General features: G+C 42.1%; 1 protein-coding gene across 1 annotated transcript; it reads left to right on the forward strand.

The window, feature by feature from the left end:
• The first annotated feature begins 3,012 nt into the window (after positions 1-3,012).
• LOC124049998 lies at positions 3,013-4,270 on the forward strand. Its single transcript, XM_046372161.1, has 3 exons — positions 3,013-3,536; positions 3,626-3,680; positions 4,092-4,270. Exons 1-3 carry the CDS (start codon positions 3,024-3,026, stop codon positions 4,268-4,270), a joined length of 747 nt encoding a protein of 248 aa, XP_046228117.1. The 5' UTR covers positions 3,013-3,023.
• The last annotated feature ends 18,349 nt before the right edge of the window (positions 4,271-22,619 follow it).

Genomic DNA, 22,619 nt, shown 5'->3' on the forward strand with positions numbered 1-22,619 from the left:
CTGTGGTCCACACAGCTCTCACCCACCTAGAGAACAAAGACTCCTATGTCCGTCTGCTCTTCGTGGATTTTACATCAGCCTTTAATACCATCATTCCACAGACACTGATCCACGAAGTCGGTACTCTCGGACTGTGCTGTGGCACGGCAGCTGCTCTGCAGCAGAGAAGAAGGCTCTGCAGAGGGTTGTGGAAGCTGCACAGAAGACTGTGGGACACAGCCTGTCCACCACCACAGACATTTACACCTCCAGGTGCAGGAAAAGGGCCTCCTGCATCATGAAGGACCCCACCCACCCCTCACACAAACTGTTTGAAGAACAGGACCACCAGACTGAGGAACAGCTTCTTCCCGGAAGCTGTGAGACACACGCGCATACATCACCCTCTCTCCCCCTCTCCCTTCCCTGACAACCACCCACGGAACATTGCACAATGCAGCCATCTTGCACAGAACTTTGCACTACACTGTCATTTGCTATATTTACATATAGCAGCTATATATACATTTGCAATACTGCTGTAAATATTGTTGTCACCCCTGACACTGTTTATATTTTTTATTCTGGTTGTTTTTATATTTATATAGTGTTGTTTTATATTTATTAGTTAGGTATTTTGTAGGTTATTGGGCTTATACCGGGACCAGGGAAACTAATTTCGTTCCACCTCATGTTTCTACATGTGTGAAATGACAATAAAGCTCCTTGAATCCTATTAACAGTTAATCAATATGTTTTAATATGAATGTTTGTTTATGTTATGTATTGTTTGGTCTCTGTAAATAGTATTAATAAAAACATGGTCTAGACCTGCTGTCTTGAGAAAAATTGTATTGACATGACATTGACTCTGATTAGCTTATTGTTTCCCATGTGCATTTGAACACAGGTAACACATTTGGACCTTTAAACTAGTATCATGATAGTATGTTAATATATCAGTATCATCTTTTGAGAACAAAGAACATGTACTTTTGTGGATTTTACTGCCAAGTGTGCAAATGATTTTTTTTTTTTAAATAAAAAATCATCATATTAATCATATTAAATGATTTTTATGGGGTTTTTTTTCTTTTGGTCAAAACAAGACAGAAGTAAAGGTTGAAGAGTTCCGTTCAGCAACTGGACATGAAGTTTTCTTGAAGATGTTTCACTTCTCATTCAAGAAGCCTATTCAGTTCAGATCTTTCTTGGATGAGAGGAGAAAACCATGGCCTGATGACTGATAATCTTCACGGATATGACAGAAGTAAAATTTGTCCAATTTTTCGTTCAGTATTTCAAAAATGTATGTACTATTGTGCATCTGTTTCCGTGTACAGGTGTTGTTTGAGACAATGGAGGAGCCACAGAGAGCAGAAGCTCCTATCTCCAAGTCCAGAAGGCGGCATGATGTCACAAATGGACACAAATGTCCGATTTGTGGCCAAGTGTATGCTGACGTACCACAGCATCTCAGAGTCACTGAACGGGTTACAAACAAAACTGAGCTGGCTCTTTTGAGTAAATTTGCTCATCGACAGTAAGTGTCTTGATTAACTTGTAAGGAGTCAAGATGTACTGTATATTCGCTGACCCTACACATTGTTTCAGTCACTGTTTATGTAATTGCTACACTTCTAATACACCAGGAATTATTTTCCTTTAAGCTGATCAAGATTTTTTTAAACTGTTTTTACTTCCACAGCTTCACCACTAATCTGGACTGCCCAGTCCACCTCTGCCAGTCTAGACACATTACTCGACTTGACAAGCACCTACAAAAGATCCACCAACTTGAGGTATGTATTTGAAGTTGTGTTTTCTCTGTGTGTTTTTTGCTTGGTGAATTGTCTGTTGATCTGTGGCATACATTCAAGGATACAAGGCGCGTTATTGTCGTTTCACACATGTAGAACATGAGGTGGAACGAAATTAGTTTCCCTGGTCCCGGTATAAGCCCAATAACCTACAAATACCTAGCTAATAAATATAGAAAACACCTGAATTAAAAAAAACAAATATATAAACATTGTCAGGGGTGACAGTTAGAATTGGTCGTTACACCGACACAAAAAAGGGGCTTAAATCTGGGAGCGCGAGAAGCTGCTGCACTACTGAGCGCCTCCATCTTGGACAAGACATGCATGCAAGCATACAACTTATATATATGTGTATGTATATGTGTGTGTGTGTGTGTGTGTGTGTGTGTGTGTGTGTATATATATACACACACACACACACATACACATTACTTTGAGGTGACTCCATGATATGTGCGCATGCAGATATGTGGAGGACAGAACAACGGAACAATGGCAGTTGTGAGCCGGAGCTGGATGTTTAAACCTGTGATAAGGTATAGGCTGGGAAGGACTGTGCGACTAACTGTGCGACTACTGAATCCTATCATTGAATGGTCACATAAAAAACATTAATTTAGATTAGATTGCTACATTTAACATTAACAGTTAAACACTGAAATGTTTAGCCATATTGATTTAAAAGCATTGTTTGTTTAATCATTAATGTAGTCTTGTCTGTGTGGGAGGAAAGTGGATAGCTCCTAGCTTCTCTGGCAAAGTTAGCAGTTTGATATAAATGTGTTGTGCTTCTGGTGCTTGTTAGCTTGCAGCTGAATGTGATACAAGCACTTGTGTTGCTGTTTTGAGGAGGAGACTATAATCATTGTGTCAGTTGCTGCAGGTAGTCTGGAAGTCCGCAGAATTTTCAGCAAAGGGATTTAAATGTAGAAACTGGGTTTATAGGGATGTATTAGTCTGATGACTTGGATGTCTTCCAAGTTCCAGTGAATAATACCGCAGTGCTTTATGGTTCTTCCCAGGTTATGGTGTGTGTGAGGTCCCTGTTCGGTTATTGTGCAGTCAGAAATGCTGAATTTATTTAGTGCAGCTCATCCTGCAGACAGCACTTCATACCCAAAGTTTGAATGTGGATGGCAGTGAAAGTAAATAGAAATACTGACATATAACACTTGAATATGTTTTACTCCATAAATCATTCTTCCACATTTTCAGAAACCAATGGTAAAGCTTTACATTCAAAAAGCCAAGGACAGACACATTACCAAGGAACTGGCACTCCTAAGGGCTTCAAATCCCACACCACCAATGGTTTCGCATCTTGATGAAGTGGACGATGCAGCAATTGAAGAGGGAATCAGGAGGGCAGTGGAGGCGAGGTTACAACCTGCTTCTTCTGTGACTTCCAGTGACCACACCACTGCAGGTGTGCAGCCTTCTTCTCTTTTTCCCTGCAAGGCTCCCTGTGACCATACCAGCCCAAACGTGCAGCCTGCTTCTGCCATTGACAACGAGGTTGCCTGTGACACAACGGTAGAGCGAAATCCAGCCAGAACACCTTACCAGTCACGTACACTACGCAAAACACTTTCTGCTCTGAGGAAACCTGCAAGTGGGTGCAAGAACTGCCAGGTTTTGTTTTCTGAACTGAAGGTGGTGAAGCAGCTGCTGGAGTGCGAAATCGAAAGGAATCATGCGCTCAAGCAGCTACATTCCTCAACAAACCGTACAAATGTAAGTATGATATTAGTTCACTGATGCAGCATGTCAAAAATTCTGTCAGTTATTTATGATAAATAAATTTGGACTTTTTTGTATTCCAGGCAGTTAAATATAGCCAACAAAAACCTTTCTCACCGAGCAAAGCCCCGCATTATGGTGAATATTACACTCCTATCAAAGTTGCTAGTTATGAACTTCCTTAATGCTGCCCACTGCTCCTGTGTGTGTTTCACTGCATGTAATTTGCCGGGTGTTGCATGTGTGTGTTCAGCTAAGGATGGGTCAAATGTAGAAGACGAATTCAGTGTGTGTGTGTAAAAATATATATACTGTCAATAAAGCTGATTCTTCTTCTTCTTCTTAATGGACAGGATCTACAAAGATTGTGCAATGCATGCCTGTCTATACTTTTTTGCTTGCCATGAGGAGTGTTTCCATATCCAGTGTGAACGCCTATGGATAGAGCATGTTTCATCACTGTGCAGATTGTAAAGCCCTTTGAGGCAAAGGATTTAGTAATGTAGGCTATGACGGTATATTTGATTTGATTTATGTTTGTCTCTTCAGTAAAACTGGTCGAGGAGTTTAAGGGCTATACAGAAGGAGCAAACCCAGGCAGGAAAACACGTGAGAATGCAAAGCAGCGAGCAACTCATGTTATCCAGTTTCTGGAATTTATGGCAGACTCAGCAACTCCAAACGTTGACCTTCTTTTCCTGGGAGACCATGGTAGAGTTCGTGGGTAAGTACTAAATTTTAAGGATTATCAGTGTCCTGAAGAGTAGAAGATATGATCTAATTTATATTTTTGACTCACCAGTTTTGTACAGCACCTCCAAGAAAAAGGGTTTAAACCAACAACCCAGAGAAATTATTTAATGGACGCTGTGGCTTTCATTAAATATGTTTCCAACATGTCTCCACCATCTGTCCGACTTGGAAATAAAAGGATCAATGCCCTCTTGATTGAACTGAGGGCACGGATTAGAGACATTGGCCGAGAAGTAGTTGGACACCAGCTCAGTGTGCGCAGATCTAAGTCTGGTAAGTTATAGATGCAAATCTCCACTCCCATGCATCACATCATTAAAGCTTGGAAAAGTGTTTAATGAATTGTATTAAAATTGTTTTCAGATAGACTTGTCAAAGCAAAGAAGCATGCTTTGTTTATTCAAAAGGCTCCTCAGAAGATTGCTGATGCACTGGGTATGGATCACTGCTCACTGCAATTAGTTGATCTGTAAAACATTTCTATATTTTACTTGAGAGCGATACAGAATCAGCTGTAAGTTAAGATAGAGCCCTGTAGATTTTTACATTTTAGTTATGTGCTGGTGTAATGATTAAGATGTCTTAGTGGTTCTTGGATGGGGGGGGCATGACCACTGTGTGGTTGATATATATACAGTGTTCTTTCCTGGCTTTTACAGGAGACATTGAAAAGCAACCAGAGAACCAAATAAAAATAAAACTATTCTTTGGACTGCTTGGTGGTTATATTATAGCGGTAACTGGCCACCGAAAGGGTGTTGTCATCAACATGACAGCCGAAGAGGTTGAGACAGCAGAAAAAACAAAGGAAGGTGCCCGTATCATCCGTGTAAGTACAAACATGATTTTAAAAAAAATCATAATAAAAATAATAATAATAAAAAGTGACACGAGAAGTATATGCATTGATAAATCAGTTGGTCAAACAGAAAAACTTTGTCTTTTGATTTAATAGGTGGAACAGCACAAAACCCAAAGGTATTTCGGATCAGCAGCCGTACCCCTCTATAAGAACGAGTATGACTGGTTGCGCCGTTATAACCGACTTCGCAGGGAGGTTAAAGGAGGCTCACAGGCATCTACTTTTTTTCACAATGCCAATGGGGGTGTCCTTCATAAGCTGCCTGAATATTTCAAGAAGGCCTGGGAAGAGATGAATTTAGGGACTGCCCCCACATTCAACATGCTGCGTTCTTCCTGCTCCACTTATGTGAGACAGTTCTTGCATTTTTCAATGAGCTATATTGAAAAGTTGAGTGCATTATAGTTTTGTGTATTTTTATTTCGTGTTTGTTTTTTTTATACCTACTCCTTTAGGCTAACCGGCAGCTGGGACGCGAAACCTACCAGAGAGTGGCAGCATTTATGTGTCATGATGCCAACACAGCCAAAAAATTTTACCAAGGTTCTTTAAAAAAATAGCTTAATTAATACCAAACATATTCTTCCTATGTTGTAGTATACATCAAGTGGTATTTATTCTACCTTTTCCTTCACACAGCGGAGGATCCAGCAGAAGTCACACTCCGGAGCAGAGCATTGACCACACGAGCAATAACCACATATGCAGCAAACAAAGAGGAGGAGCAGGAGTCATCGGCACCAGATGAACCTGTGAGGAGAAGGCTGTACCAGCAGCACAGAAAAAAGGTGCTGGTATTGTCAAAACAACAGGTAAGTGTTGGGATTCAATCCAAAATTATGAAAATATGCTGGTTTCTTTTCTATAAGCAGATGGTGAGAACAGCTGAAGAGGAGGGTGCAGGTGATGTGAAAACAGCACTGGATCAAATAGCAGAGAATTCAGAAGAGGATGACACTGTGGCACAAATGACTTACCAATTGCGCAGAAAAATCTTGCCCCCAAACCAGCAGAAAAAAAGTAGAGGGTTGTTTGGATCATTTCATGAGCTTTCAATCATGACAAATGTTTTTATTGTCCTTTCCCTTTTCTATAAACAGAAGACAGTGTCCTTCAAAGAGGATGATGGGATGGACCATCATGGGGTTGAGTGCCCCAACCTGCAAAGAGGAGTGAGAGTTCAGTACTTTCGCAGATATGAGATATGATCTTTCCGTTCAAAATATATCAGAATATATTTTTATCTTCTCTAGAAACACATGGAGAGCTCATCTGGAGAGGATGGGACAGATGACTGGAAACCCACCCAGAATGACTCCGATGACGATTCAGAAGAGTCTGAGGAAGAAATTACACGAAGGGTAATGCCTAAGAAAAAGAGAATGAAGTGCTATGTCCTGCAAAGACAGGTCAGAGTTGTCATCAGTTTTTGAGGCCTTATGAAAATTTCTCAGTCTAAAATGAGTAAAATAAATCTTGATGGTTTTTAGAAACAGATAGAGAGCTCGTCTGAAGGAGATGGGACATGCGATTGGGAGGTTAAGCGGCCCATCCTGAAACGATGGGTGAGACTTGTCATCAGTTTCAGTGCTGACACACATACCAGAATCTCTCTATCCAAATTGAGCAAAATATGTCTATGGTTTTTAGAAACAGATGGAGAGCTCGTCTGAAGGAGATGGGACATGCGATTGGGAGGTTAAGCGGCCCATCCTGAAACGATGGGTGAGACTTGTCATCAGTTTCAGTGCTGACACACATACCAGAATCTCTCTATCCAAATTGAGCAAAATATGTCTATGGTTTTTAGAAACAGATGGAGAGCTCGTCTGAAGGAGATGGGACATGCGATTGGGAGGTTAAGCGGCCCATCCTGAAACGATGGGTGAGACTTGTCATCAGTTTCAGTGCTGACACACATACCAGAATCTCTCTATCCAAATTGAGCAAAATATGTCTATGGTTTTTAGAAACAGATGGAGAGCTCATCTAATAATGATATGATCAGGTCAGGGAAATATGTACCAAATGAAAGAGAATATTCAAAAGAGAACCAGAGAAAGGAAGGGTCGGTCAGTTTTTAGCAAGGTCACATGAAGCAGCAGTAAACAAACTTATGGTCGTGGAGGCCCATTTACAGAAAAAGTATTGAGTCTTTGCCACTGGAGGGGTTCTCAAATTGTTAAGAAGTCACCACAAAAAAAAAATAAATAAAACTTGATTGAGAAAAGACCTGCAAATTGGGGATTGAAGTTCATTTTTTTGATAACTCTATTTATTTGTGAACAATAAATGTCATTACAGTATGTTTTTTGTTAGGATTATTACATTTATGTTGTTAAATTTACAGGATGAGAAAGCACTGATGAGCCCATCTCGAGTCCTACCACTTAATACAGCCAGCGTTACACTGGATCTTGTCACTCTGAAGGCACCTTTAGTAAGTATATTTGACAATATATCTATTCAAATAATTAAAACTGTGTCAATAAAATTATATTTAGAAGCTGAAGTTCGGCCATTTTGTATAAGTGATCAAAGGAGTTTTCTGTGCATGTCAGTCAAAATGACATTAGTGAAACTGATCTGAAAATGTTAATGTTGTCAAATGATAAATGTTCTTACTTTGAAGTCTGGTCTGTATAATGCTTATTTGACCCTTTACACCAGACGGACAAGATTGAAGTGAAAGTCCCTGCTGATGTAAGAGCACACCAATTTAACAACTCTGGAAATTACAGCTACATAAGCTACGAGCTACAATATACTTGAGCTTTTATTTGTATCTGTTTTTCATGATTTACAGATGCAGCGTGTCTTTATAAGCCCAGAAACGGCACGCATTTTGACAGCTCAAGGAGTGAAGGAGGAAAACAATCAAGGGACACAAATGTACAGGTGGAGTCTTCAGAGAAGACGAGTGAAGATGAAGAAGGAAAACCAACAGAAGCACAGACAGAGGAGGAGCTGTCAGAAAAAAGGAAAGGCAGACGTGGAAAAAAGGGAGAAGCAAACATACAGGGAAAGCCCTCAAAGAAAAGGAAAGGGAGACGGCGAGAAACGGGAGAAGGAAAGATACAGGGAGAGTCCTCAAAGGAAAGGAAAGGAAAGGCAGACGAGGAGAAACCAGAGAAGCAAAGATACAGGTGGAGCCACCAGAGAAGAGGAAAGGCAGATGAGGAACATTGGAAGAAAGCAGAAGTCAGGAGAGGTCCTAAATAGACTCTGCAAAAAATGAAAAAAAAAAAAAAGTAGTTTAATTATTCATTTGGTAGGCATTACAGGTTTTATGGGGTGTTTTCTGAAGCCTCAGTTTTGTCTAACAAAAGAGTTCATACTTAAAAAGAGTTTATGTCTTAATTACTCAAGGTGTTTCAGAACAAGAGTGTAATTTACTTTGATGTGTTTTTTTGTTTGTTTTTTTTTCTTTTTTTTGCTTTTAATTAAGAAAGGGTAGAAAGTTTAATATGTTTGAATAAATTTGTACTTGAAGAAGTTATACTTCTAGGTCTGACTAACTCTTAATCTTTAATCTCTATCATAGCTACGCTGCTATAGGCCTATGCTGCCGGAACACAAACATGATCCACTGAGGTGGAGGTGCTATATAAATAAATTGAATTGAATTGATCTGATGAGGGGTTTTAAGTTTAGTCTTAGAAGTGGAGGTGGTGTCTGCCTGTCGAACCCAGATTGGCAGCTGGTTCCACAGCAGGGGTGCCTGATAGCTAAAGGCTCGTCCTCCCGTTCTACTTTTATGAATGCTGGGAACTGTAAGTAAACCTGCATTCTGTGATCTGAGTGATCTATTGGGAATATATGGGACTATTAGATCCTGCAGGTATGATGGGGTTAGTCCATTTAGGGCCTTATATGTAAGTAGGAGAATTTTAAAGTCTATTCTGAATTTTACTGGAAGCCAATGAACAGAAGCCTAGAAGTAACAAAAGCATGGACAGGTTTTTCAGCATCACTGAGAAGGACGCTCCTAATCACAGTAAGCACTTTAGACTACTTTACAAACACCCATCAACACCGACATTTCATGCAAGTGTCTCCCCTTGTGAAAAGACTTTTTTCAAACCCTTTTTTTTTTTTTTTTTTTCCCCCATAATTTCTTTATTCTAGGCACTGACTGAACACACATGCAACATGCGGTGAAACACACAGGAGCAGTGGGCTGCCACTGTCAGGTGTCCAGGGAGCAATTGGGGGGGTTAAGTGCTATGCTGAAGGACACATCAGCCAGCTAATGAAGGGGGAGCATTGAATACTCCACCACACCCAATTTTTTTCCTGATAGGTCGAACCAGCAGAATTGAACCGGCTTCTGTTGCTTCTCCAACCTCTAGGCCACGGCTGCCCCCAAATTAACAGTGCTAATGAAAAGTTCATTGCTCACAAGCTTGAGCTGCAGATATTTTAATATCTTTAAACTAAAAGTTTAATCCTCCCACCTACCCAGTATATGAATGCTAAAGAATTTTTATGTCATAGTAAACGATAACACTGTTGGACAGGACTTGGTCCCATCTCTCAAGATGCTTATGTCATCAAATTATGAGGCTAAGGTTGCTGAATAGGCAGATTTGTTTCAAGTGTATGACTGAGGCGTGTTCAGCCAAACTGTGGATGTCACAACTTGCAGTCACCTTTGTTGTGACTGAGGTCTAACTGAACAGTAGGATCCCTGACATGTCCATCTAGCACAACATGAAAAGTAATAGATGAGCAATAATTTTGACCCCCAAATTCCGGATAGTCATCGAAGACCATATTTTCTATAGCTGTGGCCAAAAACACCCAAAATGTGGCCTTTGCAGCCTCAGTTCAGTTAAGGTCAAATTGTGGTCAGACCTAAACAGGAGAAACTATTCAACGTCCTGCACAGGTTGGCAAATGCAATTTTCGAGACATTTCTGAAATTTTACACAGACAAAATGGTCCCAAATAGAGATCCTGGGTTTGACTGTGATTTCACTGACTGTGATTGGTCAGAAGCTAAACCACTTAGTTAACAGCTGAAAGGTTAAAAAGGTGATGTTGGATTTAGAGATGAGGAGATCTTGGGTTGTGAGAACTCTTTTGACCCCTGGTGTTTTCTTCTAGGTACTGCAGGTGTTTGAGGTTCTATCAAGAAGGACACAGAACATCAGATTTTTTGGGCACTGAGATGAGGTTTTGAGGCATGTTGGTACAGCAGCTGGTTTTAGCAACAGGCTGAATATGTCGTTCACCACCCCAGCACACCCCTTCAGGAGCAGCCCAGGCCAGAATGCCTTCATATTGACACCCCTCAAGATGGACTTCACCTGATGTTGCTCAAAGACCAGTGTCGACTCATCCTCCGCTGGGGCAAAGAAATGGGTTTAGGGCATTGGGCAGAATGGTGTTGTCATCAGGCAGTGTGATGGTGGTGTTGCAGACCATCAGAGCCTTGGTGCCATTCCTCATGCTACAGGCAATGTTTTTTTTTTATTTTTTTATTTATTTATTTTTAAGATAAAAAAAGAAAAGAATTGCTGTTCAGTTTGATTCAGTTCAGTTTTATTTGTATAGTGCCAAAATATAAGCATTATCTCAATGCACTTTACAGTAAGGCCAAGACCTTACATATTATAGAAATAGAAAACCAACAAATTCCACCCTAAGCAAGCACTTGGTGATTGTGGAGAGGAAAAACTCCCTATTAACACAGGAAGACACATCTAAACCAGACACAGGAGTCGGCGGTTGTCTGCCTACATCGCTTGGGTTGAAAGGAGAGAAATGGGAAGGTGGAGGAGAAGACAGAGAGAACAGAATGTGGTAGGAGTTAGCCACACCTATTTCCTTATGACTGGGCAAGGCTATATAGGCCATCCCCAGTCTGCTGAGTCCTTCTCTCTGCTGCCTGGTGAGCCTGGGTGTTCTTTTGTATGCCACATTTGTTTTGTTTGTTTGGTTGTGTTACTTTTAGTGCCTTTTACAATTGCTGTTTTAGTTAGCAGGGTTCTCTGTTTATTTAGGTGTGTTGTGTTGTATATTTTTGTAATTTATTATCTGCTGTTTTCCCCCAAGATTGGTCTTTTGTTGAAGTCACGTTCAGATCTGTCTTTCTTTGTGTATTGTACTGTCGGGTGCTGCAGCAAGTGTGGCTGGTTTCGCTGCAGGCGGTTTGGTGGTGGGGCTCTTCTCCTGCGCTCCACACCCCCATATTAGGGAACGGATGGTAATTTGTGCACACCCTTCACTTTTTGTTTTTTTTCCCTTTATGATTAATTTGCTGTGTGAGTGTGTGTAGGTGTGTAGTGCACGGTGTGCTGGTGTGGTGTGGTCCATGTGAAATAGTCCTGCTGCAGCCTCTGGCCCCTGCTGCCAACCTCTCAGCGCTCTCTTGGTATGTTTTTGTATATATATATTTTAAATGTTATTTTACAGTAAAGTTCTAATTTGTTTTAGAGTTGTTGATTAATAAAGTTGTAAATCTTGGGAGGAAAATCCTTGTCTCGTGGCCCTCACTGTATCAGGAGAACCTACATGTATTCTTTGATGTGAGCTGATTGGGCTGAGGTCAGTGTAAAATCTGGGCCGAGTCGCCACTTCCAGTCACAAAAAGCATAAAGGAAGGGCAGAGGAGGGGACAGAAAAATAGAGAGACCAGACCAGGAGTATTGAGACTGACCAGACTCACTACTGACCAGACCAGGAGTAGTGAATCCCACTAATAGAGACAGTGGTCATAATAGGTCGGGGTCCTTCAGCTCCTGGATTAGTGATACTTCAAAAACTGCTCAAAAATGTTAAAGGTTCAGGACTAGAGAGTGTCCTCTGGCTGAAGACTGGACGTCTGGCACACCCCATATCTTTCCAAACCTCTGTTTTTTCAGTCAGTCTGTAGACACTAATCTCCACTTTGAGCCAAGCTGTCAACAGCCCGGTCATCATGGACACCACGTCTTCTGACCCCTGACCTCTCACCCTGTTCCTCCTGATCTCCCTTATGGCCAACTTAGCTGTCCGTGATATATAGTTTATCAGTTGATGGATAAACTTCTTTGTGGACATCCCCTGTGCTAGGATCAAGGTGCACTCTCTGTAGCTATGACCCCATGTACAATCCTCCATGGAGGTCTCTTGTCTGTCTGTTGATGGGAGGTTTATACAGGGGCCACCAACAGACCTTCGAGGAGGATCCCACTTTAAAAAACTTGGCCTACCTCGACACCTTCACCCCTGCCAAGGAGCATAAGTTTGTGACTTTGACACTGTTGTTGCATTATCTGTTGTTGTGTGTTTTTTGATGTTTTTCTCTTCTACATAGTGTTTTATATTACATTACTATTCTTTACTATATCTATAATGCAAGCTCTTCTTTTTCCTACACTATGTAAATTATTATTGATGCCCATCTCTGTTTACACTATTCACTTGCTGTAACAATGTGAATATCCTCATTGTGGGACAATGAAGGAAAGCGTATCTTATCTAATGAAGTAGGAAGAACGTCTTTCTTCCCCAGATTCTCAAAGTCTGCAGACTCTGGGGTCTTCAGAGATAGCAGGTTGTCTGCCTCTGGCTGGAGACACAGCTAGGGAGGGAAAGACATACTCACATTCATCATTCATTCCTGTTGTGGCTGCAGTTTTCCTTTTAGGTGTTAAAACCTGCCAAGCCTGTAGCACCGATAACATGTTAGTCAAGTTAATTATTATATTATATACACAATTATTCTCTCGATGTCTTCAGTCAGGCCTCTAGGTAAGACTGTAAATATGTGCCAAAGGGCTGAGGCAACCAAGTTATTAGCAATGAGAACCTTGCCTCTGCGTGAGTTTGCTTCATTCATTCTGGCCGCTGTTTACATCCCGCTGAGCGCGGACGTGCACGAGGCTCAGTGCGTACTCGTGGATCAGGTACTGTGGAGCAAACATATCTGGACTCCTTAGTTATTGTCCTTGGCGACTTTAATAAAGGAAATCTGAGCCAAGATCTACCCAAATACAATCAGCTGATCAAATAGAATAGAATAGAAAGCATTTTTTATTGTCATTGTACAGGTACAACGAGATTTCCGCTTTCCCATAAAGTGCACACAGCAATAAAGTAAACAATAAAGTACAGAAATGTAAACAATAAAGTACAAAAAAAAAAAAAAAGTATAAAAATAAATATATATGGCAGTATATGTCAGTATACAACAACCTCAACATACAGCAGAGCAGCGATAGTGCAGGTGACAAGAGTCCGAGCTGCCTCATCGTGAAGTTTGCGGATGATACAGCTGTGGTTGGACGAATCGCCAACAGCGACGAGGCCGACTACAGGCAGGAGGTGGAACGCCTGGAGGGTTGGTGCAGAGAGAACAACCTCTGCATCAACGTGAAAAAGACCAAGGAGATGATCGTGGACTTCAGAAGGGGCAGACACCTCCCCCTTCCTCCCCTGTACATCGGAGGGACAGCGGTGGAAGTGGTCTCCAGTTTCAGGTACCTGGGCGTCCACATAATGGACGACCTCACCTGGAGCAACAACACTTCCTGCCTCATCAGGAAGGCACACCAGCGCCTCTACTTCCTCAGGAGGCTGAGGCGTGCCGGACTGGGGAGTTTGGTCCTGACATCCTTCTACAGATGTGTGGTGGAGAGCGTCCTGTGCTCCTGCATCACTGTGTGGCACGGCAGCTGCTCTGCAGCAGAGAAAAAAGCTCTGCAGAGGGTGGTGAAAGCTGCACAGAAGACTGTGGGACACAGCCTATCCACCACCACAGACATTTACACCTCCAGGTGCAGGAAAAGGGCCTCCTGCATCATGAAGGACCCCACCCACCCCTCACACAAACTGTTTGCCCCTCTCCCCTCAGGCAGGAGGCTGCGGAGCATCAAGAGCAGGACCACCAGACTGAGGAGCAGCTTCTTCCCAGAAGTTGAACTCTGGAGGTCCTCTGTAGCCCCTGCTGCCAAACTCACACCTCACACACCAACAAACACACAAACAACCACCCAGGGAACATTTTGCACAATGCAGCATTTGCACAGAACTCAAACTGCTCATGTTCATTGCACTACGGTCATTTTGCACTACCCTGTCAGCCATTTTGCACTACTGTCTATACTGTTTACACTGGTGTTTATATCATCTACTGTTTTTCACTTATATTACACTGTTTTTATACTATATAGCATTGTTTATATTTATATTTATTTTGTTAAGAAACTGGGCTGATACTGGGACCGGGGAAACTAATTTCGTTCCACTCATGTTTTACGTGTGTGAAATGACAATAAAGCTCCTTGAATCCTTGAATCCTTGAAGAGTTCCAGGAGTTCCTGGATTTAGCAGCATTATGGTGTAGGTGGCATTGCCAGTAATGTGCAAAGCCTGTCAGTTCTTTTGTGCTAGACTTGTGTTGAGTCTAGTGACAGCTTTAGGAAAGAAGCTGTTCCTCAGTCTATTTGTTTTTGTTTTGATGGCCCTGTAGCGCCTGTCAGAGGGCAACAGGTTGAAGTGGTGGAAGCCAGGGTGTGTACAGTCTTTTACGATGCTCCTGGCTCTGTTGAGGCAGCGGGAGTCATATATGGAGGTTAGGGGAGGAAGAGGGCGGCCAATGATCTTCTGTGCGATGTTGGTCACCCTCTGCAGTCTCTTTCTGTCAGCCTCTGTGCAGCTGGAGTGCCACACTGACACAGCATAGGTCAGCAGGCTCTCTATGGCAGATCGGTAGAAGGTCACCAGCAGGCTGGTGTCAAGTTGCCCCCTCCTAAGCACTCTCAGGAAGTGGAGCCGCTGTTGGGCCTTCTTGACCAGTGCTGTGGTGTTGGCTGACCAGGAGAGGTCGGCAGAGATGTGGACTCCAAGGAATTTGAATGTCTCCACTTGCTCTACACTTTCACCGTTGATGTACAGGGGGGCGTGGGCAGCTGTGTTCCGGCGGAAGTCTAGGATGAGTTCCTTAGTCTTTGAGATGTTCAGTGCCAGGTTGTTAAGGGCACACCACTCACTGAGTCTAAGGACCTCGTCTCTGTAGGTTGCCTCGTTTCCCTCTGTGATCATCCCCACCACTGTTGTGTCGTCCGCAAATTTCACAATGATGTTCTCGGGGTGGGTGGGTCTGCAGTCATGTGTGTAGAGCGAGTAGAGTAGTGGGCTCAGCACGCAGCCTTGGGGGGAGCCGGTGCTAAGCGTGCGGGCGGTTGAGGTGTGGGGCCCCAGCTTCACGTGCTGGGGCCGGTTGATTAAAAAGTCCTTGATCCATGAGCAGGTGGGGAGTGGGAGACCCAGGTTGGCCAGCTTGGGTATGAGAATGTCCGGTATGATTGTATTGAACGCTGAGCTGTAGTCAATGAACAGCATCCTGACATAGGCCCCACTTTTCTCCAGATGGCTCAGTTGCGGAGTGGAGGGCAGTGGCTATGGCGTCTTCTGTTGATCTGTTGGCCCGGTATGCAAATTGGTGTGGGTCGAGGGTGGGGGGGAGACAGTCTTTGATGTGTCTCAGCACTAGTTTTTCGAAGCACTTTGTGATGACTGGGGTGAGTGCTACTGGGCGGAAGTCATTGAGGTCGGTGGTAGGTGACTTTTTGGGGACCGGGATAATGGTGGCCGATTTCAGGCAGGCTGGGATGCAGGCTTGCTCCAGTGACAGGTTGAAGATGTCTGTGAATACTGCTGTCAGTTGTTCAGCGCATGCCTTGAGCACCTTCCCTGGTACTCCATCCGGGCCTGTGGCCTTCTTTGGGTTGATGGCCCTAAGCACCCTTTTCACTTCATCCTCGTTTACAGTGAGTGGAGTGAGGGGGGTGTCAGGGGTTGGTATGGGTTGTAGCGGGGGTTGTGGTGAGGTGGCTGAGTGCTGCGCTTGTGACTCAAAGCGGGCAAAGAAGCTGTTAAGCTCCTCTGCCAGTGCTACATCTGAGTCCCCTGGTGTTACAGCAGAGCCCTTGTAGTTGGTCAGCGCCTGTATGCTCTGCCATACCTGTCTCGGGTTGCTGAGTTGCTCCTCTATTTTCCTTTTGTGGTCTGCTTTGGTGGCTTTGATGCCTCTCCTCAGGTCTGCGCGGGCTGTGCTGTAGAGTGCCCTGTCGCCGGATCTGAAGGCTGCATCGCGGGCCCGGAGGAGTGAGCGGACCTGGCTGGTCATCCACGGCTTCTGATTCGGGAAGACCTGAATGGTTTTCTCCACAGTAACCATGTCCATGCAGTACTTGATGTATGATAGTACTGTCTCTGTGAATGTAGCCAGATCTTCATGTTTGAAAATGTCCCACTGTGTTTGTTCAAAGCAGTCCTGCAGTTGGGGGAGGGCGTCGTCGGGCCAGGTGGTAATGGTCCGTCTTGTGGGCTTTGTTTGTTGGTACAGGGGGGTGTAAGCTGGGGCCATGAACAGTGAGAGATGGTCAGACTGGCCCGGGGGGGGGGGATAGCTCTGTATGCGCATTTGATGCTTGAATAAACATGGTCTAGGGTATTTCCACCTCTGGCATTGCATTTTACATGCTGGTGGAATTTTGGTAATACAGATTTGAGATTTGCTTGGTTGAAATCTCCTGCGATGATGTGCGCGCCGTCTGGGTAGGCGCTCTGATGTTTGTTTATGACATCACGCAGTAGAGAGAGAGCCGTTTTAGCATTGGCGTCTGGTGGGATGTACACAGCTACGATGATGACGGCAGCTAGCTCTCTGGGCAGAAAGTATGGCCTACATCTGACCGCCATGAACTCTAAGTCCGGTGAACAATGTCTGTCCAGTACAGTGCTGTTGTTACACCAACCTTCATTCACGTAAATGCAGAGTCCGCCGCCTCTCGTTTTGCCCGAGCAGAGAGGAGAATGGATCACTGTTACACCACAATAAGCAGAGCATATCGTGCAGTGCCCCGCGCCGCTCTTGGTCTATCTGACCACGTCATGATCCACCTGATCCCCACATACAGACAGAGGCTGAAGCTCGCCAAGCCTGTGGTGAGCACATCTAAAAGGTGGACCACCCAGGCCGTGGAGGAGCTTCGTTTCTGTTTGGATTCAACGGACTGGGATGTGTTTAGGATTTAGGATGCATTTAAAATTGAACAGGCTAAACTGAATGCCTGTCCTAAGGCTCCCCTGACAAGAGCTCCATGTGGGGACGCAAACATGCAGGAGTACTTCGACTTAGCCATGGAGAACAATCATTTACAGAACCCAGAGTACTGGCAGTCTGCAACTGAACTGTATCTAAGACTAAAAGAAATTGCTCAACTGTGAATGGAAGAGAGGTTTATTGTAATAGTGGAACATGTACACAAAGTGTGTGTATTTGTCACCCACAGCTTAATTATTTCAAAGTGGGAAACATGAATTTAAAAAGCAGTTATTACATTCTTGTATAGAGAACAAAATCTCTTTAAGTACTTGTTTTTTCATTCTAAATCTAAAACAGTGATTCATACACAGACAACAGTTTGAGCATCGTGGATCTAAAACAACTGACTGAGCAAAAAACCATGTTCACATACTTTAAACATATTAAAAACCTCTTTAACAAGAGCTACTGCACCTTTAGGTGCACCAATGACAACAGCAACAAAGAACAAACAAGATTTTTAGAGTCCGAGTCCTAAGGGTCATCCAGTCATATTTCTTTTAAACAGCCAAAGCCTGTACTATTTTGAATTCCAAAGTCCATTTGTAACTTAAACACACTGTATGAATCTAGGAGTGGTAATTTCAACAAGTCTGAACATGTATTTGCCATTGGGAATGGAGAGTCATCCGGGAAACTCTATTTGTGGAAATGGTTCAGAGCCAGAAGGGAGAAGTGATGTCAGCCCAGTTGCAAACATCAAAACATCCTCCACAGACACAGCAGCCTCGCCTTCTGCAAAGAAAAAAAATTGAAATGTTCAGATATACCATGGTAATGTGGTTTTCCAAGTAGTTACAACAAAACATACAAACCTTCACAATCAAGGAGACAGTCTGCCCAGTAGGCCAAGGTTTGACTTTCTTTTAGTCTCCTGTTAGTGTTATGGTTATAATATTGGGCATGATGAAAAGGCCAAGAATATTATGAATATTATGGATAAAAAAGGAATAATAATTCATTGTTTTAACATGTCTTGAGTTAAAAATGTTAAAATAAGGACTGATCATCCGTTTGACTGCTTTTGCCTTGCAGGTATGGGAACGACAATAGAAAGAAAATAGATAAAATAGAAAAGTTATAGATAAGATCATTCCATTTAATATAACTTAAAACAACCTTTTACTTACCTGTTATAAAAATGTACTTGCCTAAGTTATGTTCAGAACCTAAGTTGTGTTTTTATGTAATCTTGTCAGTTTGTGGAAAATGTGTTGCACAGCGATTGATTGTTGGTGCCAGGGTTCCGAAAAAAAGAGGATGTATGTGACCAAGAGTGAAGGCTAACGCGGACGTTTCAGAATGGCACAGGACAGGGGGCCAGCAAGGACGGGTGTTGCTTTAGTGCAGTGAGAAACTGAAGGGCTGGAAGACCATCTTTGAATCTACAAAGTGAACATAAACACTGTTTAACTGCTGTGTAGTGCCAACTGCGTTTAAATAATCCAAAGAAAACTATTAGAGTTTCTCTTCCAGAAAATTACAATCTACCTAAACAAATGGGGTTGGTTGTGTTAATTTAAAAAATAAAACAAACAAAAAAATAAATCGTTCTTTTGATTGGCACATGGCAAGGTAACTGTTACAAAATGCACAAATAACACACACGAGGTGGCGTGACTATTTATAGATTGGCACAAGGCAGGGAATAGAGAGACAGACATCACTAGGTTATCAGTTGTAACACTATGGTACAGATTTTGTCACAGTGACTAACTGATAACAAAAATTTCATACCAAGAAAATCACATCAATAAAGATATGATCTTACCTGTCAATTACAGGTGACTTATGGTCATTAATATACCATCGGTTGTAGTCTGCCACGATTTCTTTATTTTCTTCCACAGCAGGCTGTCTGAGACGTGGCTGCTGTAACTTGTGCTGTGTCTCATGATACATTCTTGCAGAGCATCCAGTGAAGCAGCATTTTCAATCTGAAAGACAAACACCCCTGTAAATAACTGAATGTACTTTATATCCTTGCATATTTTTATTCAGTGACATACATATCATAGTGTAACCCTACCCTATCAAAAATTAATAAATGAAACCAATTTTGTATGTGATATAGGAAGTAAAATTGTCCTAAAACTCTACAGGACCTATGTAAAACCTTCCACACTGTAGCTTTATGCTCTTCTTACCTCTTGCAAAGCTTTCCCTATTTCTTCATCAGTTATTAAATTAACTGTTGATTTGAATGCAGGCTGGCCAGCAAGATAATGTACAAGATCTTCTGACAGGAAATGGGGTCCTGCAACTGACACTGCAATCATCTTTCCTGCCAGGAAGTATTCATCCTCCCTAACAGCTGTGAATGAATTCGTATTGCAAAATGAAAACATACAATACATTATATACTTTAAGATATTGAGGCAAAAACCATATGCCATGTGATATATACAGTATGTTTAACTACCAACCATTAGTATAGTACACATCCTTCTGGTCCATCAAAAATGGGACAGTCAGGTGTTTCATTAGCAGAGTTAAAAGTTCTTGTCTTGGACCACTTGTGTCAATTCCCTCCTCAAAAACAGCAGCATCATCTGTAAATCTGACCAGCATGTCATAAGGTTTCGGAATGTTGTATGCTTGAAACCTCTGCCTGTGCCATCCCAAACATAGGCCCTTGAGATGTTGAACCTGCTGACCAATTTGTGATCAATAGGAAGTGACAGGTTTGCCACGTCAGGTAGTGTAATGCTCATCTCCTCCCTATAATGACAGGAAGTGATCTAATTAATGGATATGCCGGACAGTGCACATTCCTTGAACAGTTATTTAAATACCTGCAATATTGCATAATAAAAAAAGTGGAATGCTACAGTCAGAAGTTCATTTTACACTGCTGTGTGTTGGAAGTTCTCCACACTGGCTGCAATCAGCTCCTCGTCCTCTTCCTGAACACCTGGTGCATACAGGTCCGTGTATTTACCGTTTGGAAATTACAATTTCCATGTTGAAACATCTTACAAACACAGATTTCTTCCCGATGAATTAAACAGAAATTATGTGAGTTAATATCATTTTTTACTTACCTGTAGCAACAAGTCTTGGCTGGATTTTTTTTTAGGTGGATCCATATCCTCAGCATTAGATAAATTAAAATGTTTTTCAAGGCAAATGAAAGAGGTGATTCTGCAATATGGCCTCCCTAGTTCTTTTTTATATTCAGCCAATTTGAATGGCTTTTCTGAGCCAGGCACATGGACCACCTCTGAGCAGTCTGGATACAAAAGAACATAGTCCTTCTTGTATATATCCTTGTTAAATGTTCTCATTTTCTGGACACCTTGTTTGAGTACATCAGGTGCTTCTACCCAGGTGCGCCTAAACACACACACATACGGAGAGAGAAATGGACTCTTGAACAGACTGTACATATTTTAAGTCCTTGGTGACATGTTTGGCGTGGCGTGCGCCATGGATGCTTCGGCGTTGGAAACACAGCCGACCGCGTCCCTTGCTCACCACAACCACTACTCATCCCACTCTGCCCGTTTGTAAAGACTCTGGTTCTTCGTACACTCACATAAACTCACCTGCACTCCCTGCTATGACCTGCTGTGAGTTAATGCTATCGCCATTTTTATGCTTGTGTTTTGTCTGCTTTCAGACTGTGTGTAGAGTATTTGTGTTACAGGGAAATAAAAGCCTTTTTTTCCTGGCACCCGAAGCTTTGCTGTCTCCTGTTTCAAAACTCTTCCACCTGAATCTGGACTTGTCTAGATCCCTTTATTCGTTGAGACCACTCTGGTCCCTCACAGTGTGCAAACAGAATTTAAGATGTTTCCTGTAGGACAAGTAAAAGAAAAGTTCAAAGGAATGAGGCGATGAGACCATGTTGCCCCTTCAATGCAGCATAAGCTCTGAGCTTTTATTAACATGGCTTGCAATTCACCAATTCAGCTCATCAGCTGATAATACGGACGAATTTCAGTCCCTAAATTTGTTAAACAGTAACATGGCATGCTTCACCATCACATATCAGCACACAACGTAATTATGAAAGTGACAAAAAATACAAATAACAGTAAGAGCAGGCTAACAACCCTAAACAGCTTCAGATGAGTGAAAGAAAGCTCCAACACTAGTGGTAACATGCAAATTCTCGCACTAAACAAACTGACTTCTCAGTCGTATTTAAACTTTTCATTCAAACAGAAACAGGTTAAAGATTCCATAGACTTGCTACCTGACATTTTCCAATACAGACATATTAGTTGGGTCTTTTTGTCTTCACAGCCTAACACTGTTTTATGTTAAAACAATGTGAAAATTGTTTTGGTGTTATGAGAGTTGGAGTATTAACAGCTTCACCTGTGAGCTACAACAAAAGGTTCAGGTAAAATGGACCAATAAGTAAAGGAAGGCACAGTAATTTCAATTGTAATCAATTTAACAGTAAATATACACAAACTAGTCTCTTTGCTGTGTCATAGTAATATCACTGTTATAATACTGTGAATACATTTCAGATTACAAAAGCTGAATAAATATTACATTGTAAAATGCCTTTAAAAATGTGTCTTAATGGGACTGTCTGCTGCTGTGTGTGTCTATATAAGTGCATGTCCAGTTATTTTGCTGTAATTTAGCTGTAAAATTAAAGTAAATTTAGCTTAACATCTAATCTCATCAGGTCTCACAGACTCTACTTTCCTCTCTACAGCTTTTGGGGTACCATGAGATGCAATAATAAATAAGGTTAGAAAATTTTCTGTTTTTAGAAATTGTTCTGTTTTTGAACAAGTTTCAACTGTAATTCTCATTATTTTTCCTTACCTTGTGCTAATGTTACTTTCTCCTATGCCACAGGACTCTAATGAGATCTTCACCTCCAACCATCTACAACTCAGCTCATTAAATTCAACCATTCCAACCTCATCACCTACCTTCCTTTTCCCTGCCTTAGCCAGTACCCCTCATTTCCTTCAAAGCCCGATCTTCATGTAAACTGTAGCTATTAAGCACAATGTAAGTGGATTTGTGTCTCCAAAATTGCATTTGTTGATCTGTATGGGATGTTGAATTGAGCCAGCCTGGTCTGAAGCCAATATATGGCCCCTGAAGAGAAGATTGGGATTTAGAATTCTGGAGGATAAGCACACATGTTGGGTGTTTTAGGCCGTTCATATTGAGATGGTGGGCTTAAATGAATTTGGGATCTCATTTAGTTCACGTCCGGTTGTTATTATGTGTCCTATTATGAACACAAACCTTAACTTCAAAAAAATGGAGGAACCTCTGCACATATGGGATTCTTGTTGGGTTTAAAATGTTTAAAATCTCAGCAGCTCAAGCATGTAAACATTGAACTTTCCATGATCAATATTAAGTGTATATGAAACAGTCT

Source organism: Scatophagus argus, chromosome 18 (assembly GCF_020382885.2).
Source record: "Scatophagus argus isolate fScaArg1 chromosome 18, fScaArg1.pri, whole genome shotgun sequence".
Taxonomy (NCBI): domain Eukaryota; kingdom Metazoa; phylum Chordata; class Actinopteri; family Scatophagidae; genus Scatophagus; species Scatophagus argus.